The sequence below is a fragment of the Schistocerca gregaria genome, chromosome 8, assembly GCF_023897955.1.
Source record: "Schistocerca gregaria isolate iqSchGreg1 chromosome 8, iqSchGreg1.2, whole genome shotgun sequence".
Taxonomy (NCBI): Eukaryota; Metazoa; Arthropoda; class Insecta; order Orthoptera; family Acrididae; genus Schistocerca; species Schistocerca gregaria.
The window spans coordinates 264,358,774-264,376,500 of NC_064927.1; the positions used below are offsets into that span (position 1 = coordinate 264,358,774).

At 41.8% G+C, this 17,727-nt stretch overlaps 1 protein-coding gene across 2 annotated transcripts in view; it reads left to right on the plus strand.

The window, feature by feature from the left end:
- Nucleotides 1-10,379: 10,379 nt before the first annotated feature.
- Nucleotides 10,380-17,727, plus strand: part of LOC126284228 (putative ATPase N2B) — a 68,674-nt gene continuing 61,326 nt past the window's right edge. Inside the window, exons 1-2 of one of the 2 annotated variants that reach the window (XM_049983003.1) lie at nt 10,380-11,290; nt 11,381-11,566. In XM_049983003.1, coding sequence (XP_049838960.1) covers nt 10,889-11,290; nt 11,381-11,566 — 588 coding nt within the window. In that variant the 5' untranslated portion in view covers nt 10,380-10,888. The remainder of the gene's footprint in view (nt 11,291-11,380; nt 11,567-17,727) is intronic. The other variant, XM_049983004.1, reaches the window with a different exon arrangement.

Below are 17,727 nucleotides of genomic sequence, written 5' to 3' on the forward strand. Positions count from 1 at the left end.
TAACAGACTCTTTCATTATATTCTCAAACTCACTCATGACAAAATGAAAACAGCGGAGCTGAGGACAAAGAGATGCGAGTGTTGCAAATTACATGGCACCAACACCACCTAGAGATAAGATGGTGCTGACAGAACCTGTGTCGAACACTAGCAAAAGTCAATAGTAGCTCCTATGGTCGTCTATATTGCAACATCACGTCACGAGTACAGGAAGTCTTGTGAAATGAGATCACAGGGAAAATCTAGAGAGTAGAAATATTTCTACTCTATGGGAAAATCTGTGATTCATTTCTTCGAAGTCCAGAGGCGACATCAGTAATCAAGGAATCTAGAAAGCACACAAAATGTAACTTGACACCCTACTGTCAGTGTGATGATTTAGCAGCTTCTGGTGTAAAACACATGCTGTTCAATTGCTAGCATTATGAGAAATGCAGAGTCAATGGGGCTTTTGAGACTTGGTCACTTGCCACCACTTTACACTATCCCAGTTCTTGTAGATACAATCAAGAGTGTACATGACGCCATAGACAGGTTTATAGCATAAAATCTAAGAGGAATGGTGCTCACTGAACTTAATTCACAAACTTAATTAACTGCTTTAATATAAACAAGTGATTAGCTGTCATTTACATCTAGTAGTTTAACATTTTCAGTCTGAAGATAAATTTACGAATATATACCACAAATGTTTGTATAATGAAGGTCACATATTATTTGGCTATGTTTGTCATGCTTTTAGTTTTTCATGGCTAAATGGTATCTATGCTAGAATTCAATAGTAAATGTTTGTATAATGAAGGTCAAATATTATTTTGCTATGTTTGTCATGCTTTTAGTTTTTCATGGCTAAAAGGTATGTATGCTAGAATTCAACAATAAATTAAAACTAAAATGTAACTTGCACCCTCGGCATGTACAGTGCTAGAGTCCAAGACTGTGCTGGTAAACAGTCAATGGCTACACGTTTTGAAATCAGCTGCTACTTTTCCAGTGGCTTTTCTATTGTCACAGGGTAACCGACGCTGCTTTGCTGCAGCTTCAGTTTTTCTCTGATACAAGCTGATATTACCAGTGGGGACCTAATGATTTTAGTACCGGTAATTGCATGTATGGCTGAGTGCAACATTTAGAGGACCACAGTCTATCTTCTTACATTTGTAGCGCTTCCAGGAGACACTGTTCAAGATGGCGGCGCATATGGATGTAGTGGCAAATCACTCCGTGAATATCGGTAAATTACCTTCAGTGAATTGTATGCTATGTGCAAAAAAAGTGATAAAAGGTGTTAAAATATGTCTAGTGGCACATAAATAGTGTCATTCTTGATGTTTCGTGGAAGCAAATCTCGGTCAACATAGGCCCACATGTGATTGTCGAACTGAGTGTAACGGTCTTGAAACTGCATTTGCAATGTGCATCACGAGACTCGAAATAAGTGTGAGGGAAGAACTGCAAAGTGACTTACGTAAAGCTAGACAATATGCAGAAATGCTGAAAAGTTTGATCGACTATATGGACCTTCCCACAATACGCAAACAGGCAAACGAGAGTGTGTATATATTAGGCCTAAGAAAATCTCTCGACCTGTCTTAAATACCAATGTTTTTCGTGTTCAACTAATGAATAAATACGATGTTCTAAATGCAGACAGTTCAGAATCACAGACAAAAAATCTCAGTGTAACAGGTAACTGCTCAGAAAGATCTGCAGAACAAAAAAGTTCCAGCAGAAACACGTTACCATCAAATAATTTTAAACAAAAAAAATCGTGTGAGAGCAACTTGTAATAAAATTGAATACGAGACAGAAAAGGAAACAGTGAAGAAGAAGCAAGAAATATACATATTATCGACGAGTCATGGCAAGGGACTGGTTACAATCATGTCTGATATGCAGTCCGAATATAAAGTGACTGGAATTTCGAAACCTGGTGATCCTCTACGAGAAGTGCTGAAAAACTGTGAAAGTTCCATCAACTGTGTCATAATCGGAGGGGGAAACGATGTCTATAAAAACGAAAGTAACCTTGCCGTAAGAACACTGAAAGAATCGCTAGGAAAAATTTCACAGGCGAAGGTATTTGTTGTAAACATTCCCTACAGACACGACTTAACAGAAGACTCGTGTGCAAACAGAGAAATCATTGCAACGAATCGGAAATTCAGGAAGATTTGTAGTGTTTTTGTGCATACAACTTTCATTGAAGCAACGAGTTCAGTAAGAGAGCATTTTACAAAGACATGGACTGCACAGAAACAACCTAGGCAAGAAAGTGCTGGCCAAAGAATTTCTCCAGTTGATAAAGACAGCAGGAGTGGATGCCTATGTAAAAATAGCACTACCTGCAACAGGTTTTCTGCCAATGACAACAGAAAAGAAATGTGCACCAACAGCATATGAGGAAGAAACATCTGCAGATACACTCTATGATGAAAAAATTACATCTGTGCAAACATGTAAAGCGTCACAGTCACCAGTGTCATTATCAGTAACAGCAGTGGAAAAGGAAGTAACAGCAGAAGTTTCACCAACAACAGTAACTACAGTGCCTCTAAAAGGAGAAAAGAGAATTGCAGCAGGAGAAGCAGTATCAAGTGTTACGGGTAGATGGGAAAAAAGCACCTCCTCTCCATCTAAATGATTTTTTAGTGGAAGGCAGCAAGATGAAGAAGTCCACTAGATAAGTAATATACCAATTTTCATAACACCTCAGCAAAACGCTCAATCTAAAATAAACAGCAATTATGATCTTAAAATTTGCTATCTAAATGTTCAAGGACTAACAGATAAAGAATTTATTGTAAACAGTTTTGGACTAGAGAACAAATTTGATACTTTCTGTCTGAGTGAACACTAGGTTACTGAGAGTGTACTTCCAGTTCTCAAACTTGATAACCATAATGTAAGAAATAGTTACTGTAGAAAATTGCATATAAGAGGTGGTGTGGCAATATACACTCCTGGAAATGGAAAAAAGAACACATTGACACCGGTGTGTCAGACCCACCATACTTGCTCCGGACACTGTGAGAGGGCTGTACAAGCAATGATCACATGCACGGCACAGCGGACACACGAGGAACCGCGGTGTTGGCCGTCGAATGGCGCTAGCTGCGCAGCATTTGTGCACCGCCGCCGTCAGTGTCAGCCAGTTTGCCGTGGCATACGGAGCTCCATCGCAGTCTTTAACACTGGTAGCATGCCGCGACAGCGTGGACGTGAACCGTATGTGCAGTTGACGGACTTTGAGCGAGGGCATATAGTGGGCATGCGGGAGGCCGGGTGGACGTACCGCCGAATTGCTCAACACGTGGGGCGTGAGGTCTCCACAGTACATCGACGTTGTCGCCAGTGGTCGGCGGAAGGTGCACGTGCCCGTCGACCTGGGACCGGACCGCAGCGACGCACGGATGCACGCCAAGACCGTAGGATCCTACGCAGTGCCGTAGGGGACCGCACCGCCACTTCCCAGCAAATTAGGGACACTGTTGCTCCTGGGGTATCGGCGAGGACCATTCGCAACCGTCTCCATGAAGCTGGGCTACGGTCCAGCACACCGTTAGGCCGTCTTCCGCTCACGCCCCAACATCGTGCAGCCCGCCTCCAGTGGTGTCGCGACAGGCGTGAATGGAGGGACGAATGGATACGTGTCGTCTTCAGCGATGAGAGTCGCTTCTGCCTTGGTGCCAATGATGGTCGTATGTGTGTTTGGCGCCGTGCAGGTGAGCGCCACAATCAGGACTGCATACGACCGAGGCACACAGGGCCAACACCCGGCATCATGGCCGTACACCTCTGGTGATCGTCGAGGGGACACTGAATAGTGCACGGTACATCCAAACTGTCATCGAACCCATCGTTCTACCATTCCTAGACCGGCAAGGGAACTTGCTGTTCCAACAGGACAATGCACGTCCGCATGTATCCCGTGCCACCCAACGTGCTCTAGAACATGTAAGTCAACTACCCTGGCCAGCAAGATCTCCGGATCTGTCCCCCATTGAGCATGTTTGGGACTGGATGAAGCGTCGTCTCATGTGGTCTGCACGTCCAGCACGAATGCTGGTCCAACTGAGGCGCCAGGTGGAAATGGCATGGCAAGCCGTTCTACAGAACTACATCCAGCATCTCTATGATCGTCTCCATGGGAGAATAGCAGCCTGCATTGCTGTGAAAGATGGATATACACTGTACTAGTGCCGACATTGTGCATGCTCTGTTGCCTGTGTCTATGTGCCTGTGGTTCTGTCAGTGTGATCATGTGATGTATCTGACCCCAGGAATGTGTCAATAAAGTTTCCCCTTCCTGGGACAATGAATTCACGGTGTTCTTATTTCAATTTCCAGGAGTGTACATTAATCACTTATTCAGCTGCTCCATTGTTAAGTTGGACCTAGATTATTTATGTGAGGAACAGAACTTTGAAGCCACTGGTATAGTTATGGACAGTTTTAAATTCGTAATAGTATCCCTTTACAGGTCACCCAAGGGTATCATCAATGTATTTCAACAAAAATTGGACATGCTGTTAGATGTACTAAGAGGGACCAGATGGTTGCATTATGACACAGTAATTGGTGGTGATCTGAATGCAGATTTTGATATAACAACACATAAACGAACTGTGACTGAGTTGAGAAACCTTCTAAGACAGTGCAATTTACACTCAATCAATAACAGGCCCACAAGAGATAAAGCATGTCTTGACAATATTTTTATCAACATTAAAATTACAGAAGAATCATGTGATGTTACAGAATTTCCATCTTCAGATCATGACTCTGTATCTTTAAATTATACAATTAGGTTCTGTATTGATAATAGTAATATTCCGAAGCCTGTGCCAAAAGCTATAATCACCAGACCTGTCACAGATGAGAAAATTATTCAGCTCTGAAAGTCCCTTGCTGAGAGAGACTGGTTCAACCAATGTCATGGTGACACAAGTTATAGTCTTAGTGCTGATTTGTCAGGGAAACTATTATTTGAGAGATTTTTTAAAACATTTCTAACACAATTTAATGACAACATCCCCATAAAGAAATGCAAATTAACTGACAAAGACTTTACAAACAGGGCTACAAACAGACAAAATTCATGGTTCACTAAACAATTATCAAATATGAAAACCAAATTATGGTGTTGCACAATATATGTGGCAATCAGAAAACAGCCTATGTAAAATGCAGGAATGAGTATAAAAACGCCATCGTGGAAGACAAAAAAGCACATAATTTCAATACCATTGATAATTCCGCAAATAATTGCAAAGCTGCATGGAAACTAATAAATGGTGTTGCTAAAGATGTAAGAAGCAAAAAAAAGTCCCTAAAAATTCAATGATTTCTTTATTAAATCTGTTGAAGATGTTAATCAAACCTGATATCAGTTCATCAGAGTTACTTTCTAAAAATGTTTGCAGTACACCAACAGGCACAGGTATGTTTATGTTCTCCGAGGTATCACCTAGTCATGTCTTAAGCATTGTAAAACTGTTGAAATCTTCAGAGAGTGTAGATATATGTGACATATCCTGTAATTTAGTAAAGAAAGTAATAGACTATATTGTGTACCTCTTAACATTCTGTATAAATAAATGTATATTTGTGGATATTTTCCTGAAGAACTCAAAGTGGCTAGGGTAGTTCCCATATATAAAAAGGGAGGTATAGACTGACCTTCCAGTTACAGACCAATCTCCATAGTCCCAGCTTTTTCTAAAATACTGGAATGTGTAATTTAGCAACAGCTATCTGTTTATTTTGAAAAATTAGGAATAATTAGTGAATTTCAATATGGTTTTAGGAAAAAGTTGTCTACTGTGGATGCTATAGACTTTGTAGTCAAATACTTACACCAAGTGTTTGAGGATAAGGGCTATGCTCAACTCACATTTTGTGATCCAAGCAAAGTTTTGACTGTGTAAAGCTTAAGCCACTTCTATAAAAACTGGAATTCTATGGCATTAGACATAACAGCCTTAAATTAATTAAATCATATCTTCAGAATCGTATGCAAGTTGTTTGTGTAGGGAAAGAATTGTCGAGTATAGAACAAGTCAAGGTAGGTGTTCTGCAGGGATCTGTGCTGGGCCCCTTTTTGTTCCTGATAATGATAAATGATCTGCCGTTATTTATCAAGTCCACCACTGTGTTGTATGCAGATGATACCACATTTCTTCATGCTAGTGATGATTTAAATAACCTTAAAACTTGTGCAGCAAAGACAATTGACCAGACATCCTATTGGTTAAAGGCAAATGGATTCCTGCTGAATGAAAACAAAACACTGCAGTTAGTTTGTAGTCTTAGAGACAAGCTTCTGTCAGATGATCCAAGTTATCTCAAATTTTTGGGGGTATACATAGATGATAAATTATCTTGGAGTCAACATGTACAATATATTAGTGCTAAGTTGTCGAGAGTTATTTACCTGTTAAGGCGACTTATGGATTGTGTTCCTGAAAAATATGTTAGAACATCCTATTTTTCATTCTTTCAAAGTATAATAACATATGGAATTATTTTGTGGGGGAACTCTAGCTGTGTACATCGCATATTAATACAGTAAAAAAAAGCTATTAGGATAATTACTGGTTCTGCATATAAGGCACACTGTAAACCTTTGTTCTGTGAACAGAAAATCATGACTGTCATAAACTTGTCGATATACTGTGTTCTAATTTATACGAGGAAGAAATTACCAGAACAAAAACCAGAGAAAATGTACATAGCCACAATACAAGAAGGAATAGATGCCTCAATATTCCTTACCACAGGTTGTCAAAGTCACTTAACAGCTATGAAATCATGGGGTACAAATCATTTAACAATCTTCCTCAATCTGTTCAAGAATTACCTGAACAATTATTCAAACAAACAATTCATGACTCGCTAATCCTCCACCCATTCTATGATATAAGAGAATTTATCAACTGTAATATAATACTATAATGTTAACAACAGACCTGTTGTTTCTTTCAAACTATTAGTTGTATTTTAGTATGTATATGACGTTGTCTATTGCTGTAATGGCTGAATGACAGTTAAATTATTATTATTATTATTATTATTATTACTGTGTGGTCTGATGGCAATCAGTGTAATGCCAATGGATGGACCTTTGGCCCCAGATGTTGGTATCTGTGGTCGAAGGGATGGGCATATCTGCTCAGCTGTTTAAGCGTTTGTCTTGGTAAACCTACATAATATGGCGCGGTTTTCGCGGTAGGTTTAAGGTAAGTTTTATGGTTCCGAGGCCAGATTCAGCTGTCCCTGTGAACGATGCGGTCGTTCCAGCGCGTGATTTCAGGAATTTGGGATCACCATACTTTTATTTGACACAACATACATTGCATCGCATGATAGTAACTGAGCTAGAGAAACCTCTACGGTATCTTCCATGTATTTGACATTTACAAACCACATCATTAATAGAAGATACATTAAATGTATTCCCAGTTGCCGTATAATTGAATCGCGCCACTGAAAATTTCTGCCGGACCGGGACTCGAACGTCCATTTCCCGCTTTGCGCGTGTTGTCCGCTTTAACCGCTTTTTTATTTGTTACTTTTTAAACATTTCCAGGCTGCCCACCTCTTCAGCCCTCGTCATTAATCCGCGAGTATGCTTTGATCCGGCAGACTCGTCTTCCCTATAGCCCAGAAGCGGGGCATTAACACTTTGGCTATCCATGCAAGACATATGACCAGACTCAAACTTTCATATGTCGTCATTCATGCGTCACAACAATGGAGTAGTGCGATGCTATATTGCGTCGTACCTATAAAAAACATAGGCACTGGAATATCGTAATAATAAAAGAGTCTACGCAGCACCATGAATATAACCGAAGGTTTACTTTCCATTGCGTTAACCTTTAACTGCTCAGGTGTGGGGACCGCAAATATGTTGCATAACGTGATTGTAGTACTTTCCAGTGCTCAGTTTCCCCCGCCCTTTCAGTAGCTTCTGAGAAGTGCAAGCGGAATCACGTAGTTGTAAGTGAACCAGCTGTTCCCCTAGATAGTCGAGTTAGAATTAATTAAATGTTGACTGCGGTCTTTCCAACCACACCTCAGAGCTAGCTAGCGTGATTATTTACAACGAAGGGGTTATTTTGTTATTCTGCTTTACAGATGTACACATAAACAATGGTACTAAAAGGTTAAAGGTGTATCAACAACATATAGCCTCAAAAAACAGGTACTTGTTACTGATTAAAATTTTGATGCGGTAGTGCAGAGTTGGTTGGACGAAACAGACGACACAGACCTTAGTAATGTAGAGGAGACATCTGAGAATGCTGAAAACGAAGAAATTGATTACAACATTCATTCAGAAATTGATGTTTCAGACGTTTCATCGTCTGATGAAGAACTAGACATGGAACACATACATGGAACCTCAAAAAGTTCTTATGGCAAGAACAGGTACAGGTAGTTAAAGAATGCACCAAACAGAGCTGTTAGAACTCCTTCACATAATATTATCATAAAATTACCCTCATCAAAGTTGCCTTAAAAAGGAAAAGCATGACTCTCTTTCCATTTGGTATAAGCTAATGGATAACGAAATGATGGATGAGATTTTGAAATGGACAAATAAAAAAGTTGCTGCTTATAAAAATAATTTCACAAACGAAACATGGCCTGAACTCATTGAAATAGATGCAATGGAACTGAGAGCATTTTTAGTGTATTGTTCTATTCAGCAGTGTTCAAATCAAATCATGAAAATGCTGACTATATTTTCGCAAGTGATGGTTTTCTATTGGATTATGTGCAAAAATAGATCTCTTGTATTACAGCACTGCTTACGATTCTACAATGCAGCAAACAGGAGTGAAAGGTTATTGAGTGATAACCTTGAGGATACATCTTTTATATTTGAAATATTTATTTCTAATGCCCAAAGCCTGTATAATTTATGAGAAAGTGGTACTGTAGATGAAATTTTGGTGTCTATTGTTCTCTAAATGCCACAAAAACCTGCCAAATATGGAAACAAAATTATATGTATGTGCGACAGTAAAACCAACTACTTCTACAAAGGGTACGTTTATTCTGGAAAAGGTTCTGAAGGCCAAACTTTAACCTATGAAGAAAAGAAATTTTAGTTAACCAACTCAATTCGTTGTCCACTAATGTAAACCAATTTACGACACTCATCGCAATGTTACTGCTGACAACTGGTTTTCACCTATTGAATTGATGGACTATTTGATAAAAAAGGACTTACATATGTTGGAACTAGGAAAAAAGTAAAAAAGAAGGAATTTCTTCCCAACAAAAACCATGAATCAGGATTTGCATTATTTGATTTCAAAATGTTATGTTCATACATACCTAAAAAATTAAATCAGTGGCGCTAATTTCATCAATGCACCATTCTGATGAAATTGGTCGACATACAAAGAAGCGTGAAATTATTGCCTATTTTAATTTCGAGAACGGGGAGTAGATGAAATGGACAAGAAATGTGCAGCTGAAGAACAAGAAGTTGGCTAGTGGCAATTTTCTGCAGAATTGTAGATTTGAGTGGTATAAATGCGTATGTGCTGTGCAGCACTCAATTCACCAACCCAACAGAAAGTGGAATATTTCTAAAAATGTTAACATGTGCGTTAGCGTTACCTCAGATGCAACGACGCGCTGTAAACAACAGATTGCCACAGGAACAAAGAGCGACAGTCGCCCGAGTTCTTGGACCCCACACAGCCGAACAACAAACACCAGCCCTTGAGGAAGGAGGAAAAAACAGACGAACGTGCTACACCTGTCCACCAAAATTGAAGAGAAAAACGGCTTATACTCGTGACATGTGCAAAAAACCTTATTGTGTACAATGTGCTACATTTCAATGCAAAAACTGATGCTGATGTTGTGCTCTTGCAGTTTTTTTTCATTAAATGATAAAAAATTCTAAATTATGTGTTAAATTATTCAGATTGTCTTACAGTTCACTGTTCCAAAGAATGATTTGTACTATGAACAAATTTTATTGGTTATTTTGATAATATTGTGTCTCTTCTGCTCAGCTTATGTTAGAAATACATTTCGTGAAACAAGACAAGGAAAGGCGGCAAAAATATCTTTTATAAACAAATTAGTATTTCTTCTAGTTGTTTTGCATTTGTTTGAAGTAGTTATAAATGTAAAATTAAATAACACGTCATATTGATGCTTGTACAACACATTCAATACAGAGGTCTCACAGACTGCGCCTCAACGTTAGTGCTACAATATCGGCATGTCGTCAGTTAAAGGTTAAATCCGAGCCTGATTCTATTCAAATGGCTCTAAGCACTGTGGGATTTAACATGTGAGGTCATCAGTTCCCTAGACTTTGAACTGGTTAAACCTAACTAACCCGCAGACATCACACACATCCATGGCCGAGACAGGATTCGAACCTGCGACCGTAGCAGGAGCGCAGTTCCGGACCGAAGCGCCTAGAACCGCTCGGCCACGGCTGCCGGCGGGATTCTGTTCCCATTTCCCTTGCTAGTTTCTTCGTCCAAGTTCATATAGCACAAGATACAGTTTACAGGTGCACATCGTCGCACATAGATTGCTGCCTGTAGCAAAAAGTTACGACATGAGATATTTCGATGCTAGTCTTTTATTCGTACATTGAAGCAAGTGGACAACTTCTTAACAAAACAGTAAATGAAAATAAAAATATGAAATCTTATTACAGATGGTGTCAAAGAAGTATGAACTTTGGTAGGAGGAGCGCAAAATGGCGAGGTTCGTGAACTGTATGAATTATGTTTCTAGGTTATGACCACAACATTACGTGAAATAATTACATTACAGTAAGTTTAATTGTGAGTTAGGCATATACTGGTAATATCCTTTTGAAGACAATCAACTATGAAAAATGACAATCGCGAGGTGTATGATTTCTTTCAAACCATATACAAAGTTCCCTTATTTAGATGATTGTAAATATTTGAAAGTCCGCCTCATAAATACATCACGTCCCTACTCTAAACATACTGTGAAAACAGAACTTCAAAATGGTTTTCAATTTGGACCGCTTGCAACCTTGGATGAAAAGGTTAAAAGTGGCGAACTAATTCATGATGAATATCAAAGAAAAGTTGTTGAAAAGCTGCAGAAAGTTTATAACGACATTGAAAGCTACAGTCCACCCGAAAGTGGCGTCTTCAGTAGATTCTTTAAAGGAGCCAAGAGAAAAATTCCTAAAGGTCTCTACATTCATGGAGCAGTTGGTGGAGGAAAAACTATGCTTATGGACATGTTTTACGAATGTTGTAAGGTAAGAAGGCCCAACTTATGCTATCTTTGTTTTACAGATGTATCGCTTTATACAAGTATGACATATCCCCATATTCCCTATACATTCCAGACAGAAGATAAAAGACGTGTTCACTTCAATGCATTTATGTTAGATGTTCATGCAAGAATTCACGAAGTCAAGAAGACAGTGGTCAAGTCATACGATACCACAAAACCACAGCCATTTGATCCTATTGCTCCTGTTGCTAGAGACCTAAGTAACAAAGCCTGGTTGTTATGCTTTGACGAGTTTCAGGTAAGTCAGTAGTGTAGTGGAGATAACTGTTGGTGCTGCCATAGGAAGCATGCCCCCATATTATATTGCAGTACACCAGCAAGGAGTTAAAGCCATTGTTTATGTGTTTTTTTCTTTCTTTCCTTGTGCACACAGTGAATCTGTGAATATAAATAGGCAGGTATTCAGAAACGTTATCTTTTTGAAACACAATTTTGCCTTTTATTGCAGGGAAATTCACCATACTTACTTTGGAAGCCTCTTTGAAATACGTGACAGATGGTATATAGCATGGTACCATATGTTTTAAGTTTTCCTCACATTCCACTTGCTTATGCAGCATGGATAGAACTGACTGCTTAAATGCCTCTGTGCATCCTGTAATTAGTCTAAATTTGCCTTAACAGTCTCTGTGGGTGTGATACTTTGGGGGCTGAAGAATTTCTCTAGATACTGCTCTAAATACTGGTCATGGAAATTTTATAAGAAGATTTTGCAGGATGATTTGCACCAATATTCCAGATTTTTCAATATTTCCATGATGCTATCTCATGATTCAAACGGATCGAACCATTCATGTCACCCTGCTTTATGTACATTTAGTATCCTCCATCAGTAATGTTTAATTTGGGTCCCACACACCTGAACATTGCTCTGAGATAGGCAAGGGAACACATGGGATTTGTAAGAAGTCTCGTTTGTAGATTGACTTCATTTTCCCAGTGTTGTGCTAATCAACCAGTCTCCAATCTGTCACACTGGTGACACTGTCACACTGGTGACACTGTCACACTGGTGACACTGTCACACTGGTGACACTGTCACACTGGTGACACTGTCACACTGGTGACACTGTCACACTGGTGACACTGTGACCCCTCCACTTCTTATTCCTACAAATTATTGCACCCAAACTGACTAATTCCAATCTTTGGGAATTTATATTTTACTAATAGGATACTACATTTCTTTTTTCTTTTATAGAAATGCATAATGTTACTGACTGAGCATTAAAAGCAAGTTGCCAGTCTTTAAACCATTTGGAAATGTAATAAAGATTTAAGTGAATATTTGTACAGATTTTATCAGACAGTACTTATAACAGCTAACTACATCATCTGTGGAAAGTCTGAGGTTGCTATTAATATTTCTGACGGGTCAATACTACATGAACAGCGAAGGTCACAATTTCCCTGGGAACACCTGGCGTTACTTATCCATCTGCTGATCATTCTCCATCAAAGGTAACGTATCATGTCCTCCTTTCCAAGAACCCCTCAATCCAATCACAAAGTTTGCTTGATACCCCATACAGTTGTGCTTTTGGTAATAAGCAGGTGTAGTTCTGAGACACAAATATTGCATTGTCCTGAATGCCTTGATCCACGACTCTTAGGATGTCGTGAGAAAAGCACAGTTTGAGTTTCGCATGATTCATGTTTTTGGAGTTATGACTGACTGGCATCTTGTTTCTGGAGATATAGCTGGTCGGCATAGATATAGTCATTTTGTAGAGATACCTCATTATGTTCGAGCTCAGAATATGTTCTACAGTATGTCAACAGGTGAATATCGGGGGGAGGGGATGGTAATTTTGTGGCTCACTTTTGTTACCATTCTTGTGGATGGATGTGTAGGTAGTGGGGAGCGGACTTGGTAATTACAACGATAAATTATCACTCACACTACCAACACTTGTTATGAATACTTTTATTCTTACAGTGTACACACAATGCATGTAGCATAGAGAGCATACTACAGAGAATTGACCCGGTAAAGATACAGTTGTTCTTTCTGCAGTAGGGCAGCTATATTATTGGAGCAAGGCGGGGTGGGGGGGGGGGGGGGGGGGGTTGAGCCAGTGTGGCTCTATGTCCCCACAGGGGCTAACTGCCGCCCCCCTCCCAACAAGTGTGGGGCATGGTGACACATTTATGTTGTGAGTGTTGTCCTAATGGCAAGGGCCAACATATCTTACACTGCCAGGTGCCTGGGCGGCTGTAAAGGGCAGCAAACAGATGATGCCAGTGGTGGAGCCGAAGGGGTGGTAGCAGTGTCTGTTGAGGTGTTGGTGGCTGGTGCTGTGTTGTGTGGTGTTGGCAAGGCTGTCAGTCTGCCGGCAGCAGTATGTGGGCTGTCAGTCATTGTTATGAAGCGCTCCAGGGCCCACACAAACAGGTAGTCGTCCAAAGAAAGAGTTAATTTCACACCTGCTATGACACTTGTAAGCAGAAGGAGCATGACCTCGAGAACATGCCATAGCCTAACTGTCTGTTGTCGAATTTGGCCATAACCACGAGTAGTGAGTCCTGTGGTGTTACAGAAATGTCTTCTGGGAGCTAGTCCTGTAGATATAGGCCTATTGTAAATTGGCTTGAGGGGCCTGGAGCTGGGGCCAGTGGAGGGCAAACACTGGGTATGTCCTCTGAAGTCCATGCTTTAGGTGGTTCAGTGGCACTGTTGTCATTTTTCCAATTTGCAAGATATCAAAATTGTTAGGTCCTAATTTCAACACCTTTTACGGGCCATTGAACACAGTGTGGAGGGTGAGTTTGATGACATCAGTCCTGAGCATGACATAAGTACACGATTGGAGGTCCTTGTGCCTAGAGGTTGTCAGTTTGGCGTGGTGGGTGTTCGTGGGATGCGGACGTGGCAGGTGTGGTCCCTGACATGTTTCACTAGGTCCGACCGGTTGACGTTCACGGGGTCAGACTTAAACTGCCAGCCCTTGTTAGTTGTAAGGGACTCGGGGCAGCCAGTGCATGCAATCCGAAGTGTGATGAAAGCTCGGACGACGCTGTCGGCAGAGATATCAGTCAGAGGTGTGGCATCTGCCAGAGGACGATGGTCTGTGTAGGTAGTAAGCCCTGGATGTCATCTCGAAAGTACTGAACCTAAAAGTCACGGTTGGAAGTTGACCAGGGAGTCACTAAGTTTCTGTGAGGAAAAACCATAGGGGTTTGGTTGCATTTATGACTTCCTGTTGTAGCACCATCCCAGTTGCCTGGTTGCTGGCATTCGCCGTTATGACCATATGGGCATCCAACTATAGGAGTGCCAGGGTAATGGTCTAAGCGAGCTCAGTTTTGATGTCTTGAAAGCTGCTGGCATATCGGGAGTCCAAGTGAGCTTATGTTTGCCTGATGTGTTCTTGCTGCCGAGTGACTCTGTGAGTGGTAGAAGTGTTTCTGTAGCATGGGGTGGATGTTGTTGGTAAAATTTAATTACCTCCTAAAAAACAGCGTAACTCTTGATAGTCCGATGGGGGTGGTAGGTTATGGATTTGGTCTATCTTCTCTGGGGTGGGGCAGGCCCGAAGCACCAACAAGGTGGCCTATGGATGTAACACATTTTTGCCAGAGTTGGCATTTGTCCTCATTGACTGCAACACCATACTCGCTAGTTTGTCGAATACTGCTTGAAGGTGTTTGTGAGATGATAATTACATCATCCATGTAAAAATAGCAAAAGGGCTTGGTAAAAAATAAGTCGTCATTAACCGTTGCCAAGTCTGGGCTTTGTTCTTTTGTCCAAAAGGCATAAAGAGGAATTCAAATAAGTCAAATGGTGTAATAATTGCTGTCTTTGGGAAGTCTTCCAAGGACACTGGGAACTGTGAATAAGCTCTTTTGCAGTCAAACACACTAAAGATGGTTGCACCAGCCAGTCCGTGGGAGAAGTCCTGAATATTGGGATTGGTGTAATTATCAATGATGGTGCATGCATTAAAATGTCTATTGTCCCCGCACAGTTGAGACATTTAATCTTTTTTCATTCTCATAGTAATCGGAGAGGCCCACGCACTGTCTGATACTTTGATGGTGCGCTCGCATAACAGGTCCTTGGCCACCTTTAGTTTGTGATGCGGTGGGACCCGTGTCGGACCGGGTATAGTATTAATTATGTGTACAGTTCCATTGTGTACAGTGTTAATCTTTTTATGGGGCTGATGTGGAGTAGCAACGGGAGGCACACTATCCAGTCGTGGAGGCAACGTCACTGTTTACATTTGATTCACTCATGATAGCAGTATCATTGTTTTTGCATGCACACTTGCGGGAGTGTTGTCACCAGAAGTAAGAGGCACCTTTGGTTCTGAAGGCCTGGCTGCATCTCGGACACGTGGCTCTCATTCCTGGTGCGACAACAGCTGTTGCTGTATAATGTGCAGTTGTGTTGTGAGCTCAGAGCAGTAGTTGCAGAGGCATTATTTAGCTGCTCATGAGCTCGCATTGGTGTGGCAGATATGCAGAGGTCAGTGTACACGCTAGTTACGGATTTAAGCTCCTCAAACAATGCCGGGCACTTAAGCATGAGGTCCAGTACTGTTTCAGAGGTAGGAGGTGGGGTTGGTGGAGTCTCGTCCGCCGGTAGGTGGTCACTGTTTACTCACAATGTAGTAGTAATGGCCTACCCAGATCTGGCAGAAGATTATAATGCCTCAAAAAATCTTCACCCACTTCTGGCTCTACAGTGTCAGCTACGAAAAATGTCCATGGGCGAGGGTGTGGTTGTCAGCTGACTGTGATAGAGGCTGCGCCTATAATGGGAATCACTGAATTGTTCACAGTGCGTAATTGTATAGCACATGGCAGTTGTATAGCTGAGGTGGCAGCGTGCTAACATCGGCACCTGTGTCAACTGGGAAGTACTCTCCGAGATGGTCGTCGTAGATGAAGAGCCATGCACTGTTGGAATATAGACGCAGGCTATAATGAGTGTTGTCATGTTTCATAGTGAGGTGACTTGAAACTGGGGAGCAGCCTGGTGCAACTGTGTCAGGCCACTCTACTAGTTTGTCTAGCTGTGGAATAGATGACAGCTGCGCACGTTGGCACTAAAGCGTGTGTGGAACCAGGAGGGTCGGTACGGCCAAGTATGCACAGCGTCCTGGCCAGATGAGTTGTTGTGACGGTTAGGCATGGGTTGATAGTTGGGCGTGAATGCAGCAGGTGGTTGTTTACATTCCACTACAAATGCAGTGCCCGAGTCCTTCGTGGTATCTAATTGTTGGTGCCCCACTGATGCGGAGTCTTGTGAGGCTACTGTGGGTGCAGCATGGAAGGACTCGCTTGAGGTCGGAGCATCTTGGGCAACTATGGATTGGCCTGGCACTGCGCACTGAGTGCTGCGCGGTGGTCTCCGTGAGCATGGCTGGTGTGCAGGCTGTCCCGAACTGGCTGTAAATGCAACCGGTGTTAACATCCGTGCCAGAGCCGATGCAAGTGCTCATCAAGGCATGATGTTGTGTGAGGGCAAGCATACAGTTAGCAAGGTGTAACCAGGTTTCCGACGGTTTGTCGTCACGCGTTAGCATGGGTGTCTGTACTTTTTCAGGCAGCTTGAGAAGCCATAGTGACCAGAGAGCATGAGCTGGTAAGAGGTTTGTATTGATTCGGAGGTGTTACCTGCGCCATAGTGCTCACGGGATATCATGGCCCAGTGACATCTCAGTGATCGCTAGGTGGAATTGTTGTTCAGGATGTGTCTTTGCTGTCTCGTATCTGTCAGTGGTTGTTATGTGCAATAGCAGGTAACTTTGAAGATTGGTATTGGTTGTGGAGGTGGTTCAAAAGTGCCAAAAACGTGTCGTAGTTGTCTGTGATCCCGGCTGACTGCATCATGCACTTGCAGAGTGTGCACCATACTTGAGGAGAATCAACTTGTAGCAGTGAAAGTTGTAACTTGGTGTGTGGCTGGTGGTAATCTGCCTGATGGTGAGGGACCGGAACCAGTTTAGGGTTGTCATAATCGTGCAGATTCGTGAATACTGTCTGGTGGCGCAGATAGACGTGGCAGCTGGCGTCGCACTGCAGTAGTTGTGGTAGGTGTGTTGGTGATGCAGGTTCCGTGACTGATTATCACGGGATGCGGTGATGGTGTCCCATCTGGTGTATTGGCTTTGTGGAGGACAGCATCATAGCAGGTTACCAACAAACATGGCATGGTGGATGTGTGGCAGTCGTGGTGGATGGCACATCGGTGTAGGTCACCCAACACGGAGGCTGTTGTAGGGACTCCTTGTGTTCCCATGGTGTGTGGGTCATAGTTGAATTCAGGCATACTGTTTTGATATGCTGTGGTCGCAAGGTGTGAAAACACTATGTGGTAGCAGGTAGACATATTGTGCCTGCTTGTTGAGTGATGTCATGTGGCAAGCGTGGCCCAGAGCATGGTGC